Here is a 6556-nt window from a genome sequence, read left to right as displayed (position 1 = left end):
GCCTGCACCCTCAGATCTCCTGGGGACACCCCTGTCCTGCTCCCCAGATCCCTGCCTGCAACCCAGATCTTCAGGGCCCCCAGCTCCCTGCCCATACCCCCCAGATCTCCCAGGGATACCCCTGCCTGGCCCCCCAGATCTCCCAGGGCCCCCAGTTCTGCCTCTGGACTCCTGGGACTAGCGGGAACACCTGTTCTTTCTGAGCCTCCTCTCCACACCGTGCGTACTGAGCAAATCTCTCCAACCCCAGGGCTGATCCTAGCCCTTGTAACTTTCCTGCTGGGGGTCGTCCTTTGGGGTTACTGCCTCTGTATTTCCAGCGTTACCAATATATCATAGTGATCCTTTTCCCTCTCTAGGGTCTCCCAGCCAAAGATCTCAGAGTGCTTTACAGATATGAATGAATTAGCCCCTGGGATCAATATCATTATCCTTTTTACGTATTGGGAAACTGAGGCCCGGAGACGGGTAGTCAGAGGCACAACCAGAGAGAGAACCTGGGAGTCCTGATGCCCTGGCCTCTTCTTTAGCTACATGCCCTTTCTTCCCCACCCTCTCCTGAACGTTTGCATCAACAGCAGCAGCGTGCCCAGCACTTGAGATCAGGCAGCACTGCAGGGGCCCTGGTGTGCGGTCAGCAGCAGCTGTTCCTCTGAAATATGGTGTGTTCTCTGCCTGTTCTGGGGCTGGGACTCCCTCAGGCCTCTGCCGGAATCGGAATCGGAGCCCTGGAGCTCCCAGACATTGGTCTCTAGTCACCCTGGAAATGAACTTTCCACAGCTGGCTCCACCCACCGCTTAAGGGCAGCATCTGTTTGTTGTCCCTGATGCCATAGTAACTGGATAAAAGAGAGAGGGAGAGCACGCAGGATCTCCTTGGGGCAAACCTTATGAGGGCTCTGCCTCAGGAAATCCCAGCAGGTAGAGGCTCATTGGCCTTGCTGATCTTGTCTCCGTGTGCAGTTCATCCCCTTAGACCTTCCTGATAGTCGGTGTGATCCTTGGATGTGAGCGTCAGGTGCGGAGCGGGTGCAGTAGCCCAGTAGAGACGAGCCACGCTAGTCCACCCTGCTGCTGAGTTCTAGTGCTGTATCCCAGCGTGGCATCTCACTGCACAAGTGCCTTTACCTCTGTGTGCCGGCACAGGTCTCCCTGGGGTGGGGGTGGGGGGGTCTCTAATGCACCACTGGGAATGGTAGGAGCAGTCCAGAGAGCCTCGAACAGGGACAAAAAAAGCAGAGAAAAAGTAGGATCCTTCCTTGATGTGCTCCAATCCAACAGGCAATCTCTCCTGCAACGGAGCGACTGCTTCTGCAGACCCAGTGACTCAGGAACAGCGGCAACTTCCCAACCGATTCCTTTTTAGGACCTGAGACCCGGCAGAGAAAGCTTCATCCCCAAAGGAGAATTCCTGAGCTAGAGCAGAGCGCAGGTGTGGGACAAGGATGATTGTGTCACCTTAGTGAGAGCCCAGGTCTGCCCACCAATTCTGCACTAGCCCCTGGGGTCAGGACCTGGGGGACAGGACTCCTGAAGTATGGGTGCTGCTGCCCCTGCTGCAGTGTGTTGGGTCCTCTGGCTAAAGCTGATTCTCTCGGTGAGCTGTGTGCGTGCTGCCCTCCCCCGGCCGAAGTGTGATGGGGCCATTCCCATAGCAGTTCTCTCTTCCGATTGATGAAAAATAACGATCCTGGTGCAGGGAACCATTCATCCGAGCATCTCAAACAGCCATCCAAAGACAATGTCCCCATTGTACAGAGGCACCCTGAGGTAAAGCAATCTGCCCAAGGTCATGCAGAGAGGCTGGAAAAGCTGGGAAGAGATCCCAGGTTGCCTGACCTCCAGTCCCCTGCTCTAACCAGTAGACCAGTATTAGCTGTAGGTGTGCTGCTGCCCCCTACTGGAGTGTGACAGGCCAACCTGTGTATTGCAGAGGGATGGGCGGGCAAAGGGCTGTTTCTGCTCCCCAGCCCTCTCCCTAACCGGGGCTCTCTGTCTCCTTACCAGCTGTGGGAAAACACCGGGAATCCAGCATGTCTGCTGACGTCTGGGTGGGAACATGGAGACCCCACCGGCCCAGAGGGCCCATCGCTGCTCTCTACAGCAGTCCCGGGCCCAAGTACGGGCTCCCCACAAACGTAGGTGAGAGAGAGCGTCAGCGAGGAGCCCCCACAGGCTCCGTGAGGAGAGGTGGGCCGGGGCTCCCCACCAGCATCATGGAGAGAGGGACACAAGGGCCAGTTGGCAGCTCCATGCACATGCCCAATGCTCTGCTTTGGGGGCGCTCTCCACCCGCAGCCGAATGGGGCTGCTCACCCACCCCGAGCTCGCCCCAAGGGCACCCCTCACCTTGCCCCCTTGCACCAAGGGATCTCTTATTTCTCCCCCACTCACTGCTTTTCCTACACAATAAGACCTGTGCTGCTCACCCACCCTGAGCTCTCCCCTCCCCTTGCCCTTCTCAGGTCTGGGCTGGGGTCCATGCCTGCCCCAGTGGCCTGTGTGGAGACAGCTCTGCCATGCCCCACGCTCCCTTCAGGGCTGGGCTTGGGAGCTCTCACTATCTGGCCCATGCCCTCTGTGCCCTGGCTCTATCTCTCCTTTCTGTTGCAGGTTACCCCCTTCACGACCCCTCCCGCTACCGAGCCCCTGCGTACAGCTTCGGCATCCGCCGCCTCCATCTGCAGGATGAGTGCTCCCCGGGGCCCAAGTACATGGTGCCAGCCAAGATGACCATGAAGGGCAAAGATGGTAACCCTGCCTACTCCATCTATGGCCGTCCCAGGGATCTGATGCCCTTCCTGACCCCCGGGCCAGGTCAGTCTGTCCCCTTCTCACATGCTGTATATAGCCAAGCTATGTGGGTGTGGCTCGATTTGTGTGTGTGTGTGTGTGTGTGTGTGTGTGATTTGATGTCTGTGATGGAAAATATCAGCACAGGGTTGTTGCTTCCAGTCCATGCTCCAGGGCTCTGTACAATCCAGGTGTGTTTGTCCCGAGTGATAGAGCTCCCCAGGGCCGCCCAGAGGATTCTGGGGGCCTGAGGTCTTCGGCGGCGGGGGTCCTTCTGCTCCGGGTCTTCGGGGCACTTCGGCGGCGGGTCCCGGAGTGAGTGAAGGACCCGCCGCTGAACTGCCGCCGAAGACCCAGAGCGGAAGGAACCCTCGCCACCGAACTGCCGCCGAAGACCCGGAGCGAGTGAAGGACCCGCTGCCGAACTGCCGCCGAAGACCCAGAGCGGAAGAAGCCCTCGCTGGCGAATTGCCGCTGAAGACCCAGAGCAGAAGACGCTCCGGGTCTTCGCTCCGGGTGTGTTCGGTGGCACTGAAGGACCTGCCGCCGAAGACCCGCCAAAAACTCTTGTAGGGGGCCCTGAAAACTGTCATGGAGGCCCCTGCGGGGCCCAGGGCCTGGGGCATATTGCCCCACTCCCCCCCCCCGGGTGGCCCTGGAGCTCCCTGTAAAGCCGATTTTTTTTAAAAAAGGCTCCATAGGCAATCCTGGCAACTACAGGCTGGTAAACCTGACTTCAAGTGCAGCCAGATTGGTTGAAACTGTGGTAAAGAACAGAATGATCAGACATAGAGATGAACATGATTTGATGGGGAAGAGCCAACACAGCTTTGGTAAAGGGAAATCATGCCTCTCCGATCTTTTAGAGTTATCTGAGGGGGCCTACAAACATATGGATAGGGGTAATCCAGTGGCTATAGTGTACTTGCACTTTCAGAAAGCCTTTGAAAAGGTCCCACACCAAAGGCTCTTAAGCAAAGTAAGACAGATAAAAGGGGAGGTTCTCTCATGGATCAGTAACTGGTTAAAAGATAGGAAACAAAGGGTAGGGATAAATGGTCAGTTTTCATGGTGGAGAGAGGTAAGTAGTGAGGTCTCCCAAGGATCTGTACTGGGATCTGTGCTGTTCAGCATATTCATAGATGATTTGGAAAAGGGGTAAACAGTGTGGTGGGAAAGTTTGCAGATGATACAAAATTACTCAAGATAGTTAAGTCCAAAGCTGATGACAGAGTTACAAAAGGATCTCACAAAACTGTGCAACAAAATGGCAAATGAAATTCCATGTTGATAAATGCAAAGTAATGCACATTGGAAAACATGATTCCAACTATACTTGCAAAATGATGAGGTCTAAATTAGCTGTTACCACTCAAGAGAGAGATCTTGGAGTCATTGTGGATAGTTCTCTGAAAACATCTGTTCAATATGCAGTGGCAGTCAGAAAAGCTAACAATATAAGGAACCATTAGGAAAGGGACAGAAAAGACAGAAAATATCATAGTGCCACTATATAAATCCATAGTACACTCACACCTTGAATACTGTGTGCAGTTTTGGTCATAGCGTCTAAAAAGAAAAAGATTAGGGCTGTCAAGCGATTAAAAAATTAATCGCAGTTAATCGCGTGATTAAAAAATTAATCATCATTAATCGTGCAATTAAAAAATTAATCGCGATTAATCATGTGATTAATCGCACTGTTAAACAATAATATAATACCACTGATTTAAATATTTTTGGATGTTTTCTACATTTTCAAATATATTGATTTCAATTACACACAGAATACAAAGTGTACAGTGCTCACTTTATATTTATTTTTGATTACAAATATTTGTACTCTAAAAAACAAAAGAAATAGTATTTTTCAATTTACCTCATACAAGTACTGTAGTGCAATCTCTTTATCATGAAAGTTGAATTTACAAATGTAGAATTATGTACAAAAAATAACAGCATTCAAAAATAAAACAATGTAAAACTTTAGAGCTTACAAGTCCACTCGGTCCTACTTCAGCCAATCACTCAGACAAACAAGTTTGCCCGCTTCTTATTTACAATGTCACCTGAAAGTGAGAACAGGTATTCTCATGGCACTGTTGTAGCCGGCGTCGCAAGATATTATGTGCCAGATGCGCTAAAGATTCATATGTTTCTTCAGGCTTCAACCGCCATTCTAGAGGACGTGCTTCCATGCTGATGACGGGTTCTGCTTGATAATGATCCAAAGCAGAGCAGACCGATGCATGTTCATTTTCATTATCAACCTGTGGAACTCGTTGCCAGGGGATGTTGTGAAGGCCAAAAGTATAACTGGGTTCAAAAAAGAACTAGATAAGTTCCTGGAGGATAGGGCCATCAGTGGCTTTTAGCCAAGATGGTCAGGGATGTAACTCCACGTTCTGGGTGTCCCTAAGCCTCTGACTGCCAGAAGCTGGGACTGGATGATGCGGGATGGATCACTTGATAAATTGCCCAGTTCAGTTCATTTCCTCTGAAGAGTTTGGCACCAGCCGCTGTCAGAAGACAGGACACTGGGCTTGATGGACCATTGGACTGATCCTATGGCCATTATGTTCTTATGTTACCCTCGAGATATGATTCCCCAGCCCCATAGATATCACTGCCAAGGACTGATCCTGAGAGTCAGCCTAAATTCCCTTCTTGTTCATTCTATCCCATTCCTCCTAATTCCCCTCCCCCTTTGTGTATCCTCCTTGCTAATCCCTCTCTTTCCTGGGCTTCACACCCTTCTGATATTTGCAGACTTGCATGTACTGCGCAGGGAGCCCGGCAGGAGCACTAGATGGGGGGGAGCTCTTAGTTACTCTAGTCCCACCCTCTCCCAGAAGGAGGTGCTGTAGGGAGCAGCACAAGAGAACTAGCTGTGTGGCAGCTCCCAGCTGCTCCAGCCCTGGCCTTTCCCAGCAGGGGGCACTGTGGGGAGCAGGGCAGGAGTGCTGGCTGTGGGGGGAGCTCCCAGCTACTCCGGCCTCAGCCTGTGCCAGCAGGGGGTGCTGTAGGGCATAGGACTGGAGCGCTGGCTATCTGTGAGCTCCCAGCTGCTTCAGTCCACGGTGTGCCAATCAGTGGGGTATGGAGCGTGCCCCTCCTGTCTATGCTCCAATATTATCCTCCCTCTTTGTTTCAGGTCGATATTCTCCAGAGAAGGCAGGGAAATGGGCCTATCGCTCCGCGCCCATCTACTCGCTCGCCTCGCGTACGAAGGAGTTTGCGAATGACCAGACTCCAGGTAGGAGAGCCCATGGGGCTGAGCTCTCACCAAGCTCCTGCTCCCCCCGCCCCCACTGCACCACTGGCCAAACCCCTCAAGGTTCCCAGGCACAAATCAGTGCCCGATGGCTCAGACGTTTGTCTGGATTTGTCCCCATTCTCCCCTTCCCGTTCCCGGAAGCCCTGGCTCCAGCACGTGCCCATCTCCACGCCCAGAGACCCTAGAGCCAGTTCACTGCTTTTCCAGCCTCTTAGCCAAAGCAGGTGCTACTGGGCAGGGTGGCAAGAGACTGTGAGGGGGGGATCAACCCACCGGTTTGGGATGCGAGTGGACCCCGGATCCTGGCAACTGCTACTGAATGCTGAACAGAGGCCAGAGCCGCTGAAGGAGACGATTCTGCCAAGCCTATTGCAGGAGGGGCACCGGATCTGTTTGTGATCACCCCTCACCCCCCGATTGCTCAGCTTCTCCCTAGCACACTTCTGCACTGCGATACCCTCCGGGAGAGGGGCCTGGTTCACCGCT

General features: G+C 53.1%; 1 protein-coding gene across 1 annotated transcript; it reads left to right on the top strand.

Moving 5' to 3' along the window:
* Nucleotides 1-2033: 2033 nt before the first annotated feature.
* On the top strand, nt 2034-6049 carry LOC112111512 (outer dense fiber protein 3-like; the record flags this gene model as incomplete). Its single annotated transcript, XM_024206948.2, has 3 exons — nt 2034-2142; nt 2614-2817; nt 5948-6049. Coding segments are annotated over exons 1-3 (415 nt in total), but the record flags the coding sequence as incomplete, so codon positions are not given.
* Between the last annotated feature and the right edge of the window lie 507 nt (nt 6050-6556).

Source organism: Terrapene carolina, unplaced genomic scaffold (genome assembly GCF_002925995.2).
Source record: "Terrapene carolina triunguis isolate 2854851 unplaced genomic scaffold, T_m_triunguis-2.0 Scaffold32864, whole genome shotgun sequence".
Classification (NCBI taxonomy): domain Eukaryota; kingdom Metazoa; phylum Chordata; order Testudines; family Emydidae; genus Terrapene; species Terrapene triunguis.
The sequence above is the reverse complement of the archived record's forward strand: the minus strand, read 5'-3'. Positions and strand labels throughout refer to the sequence as shown.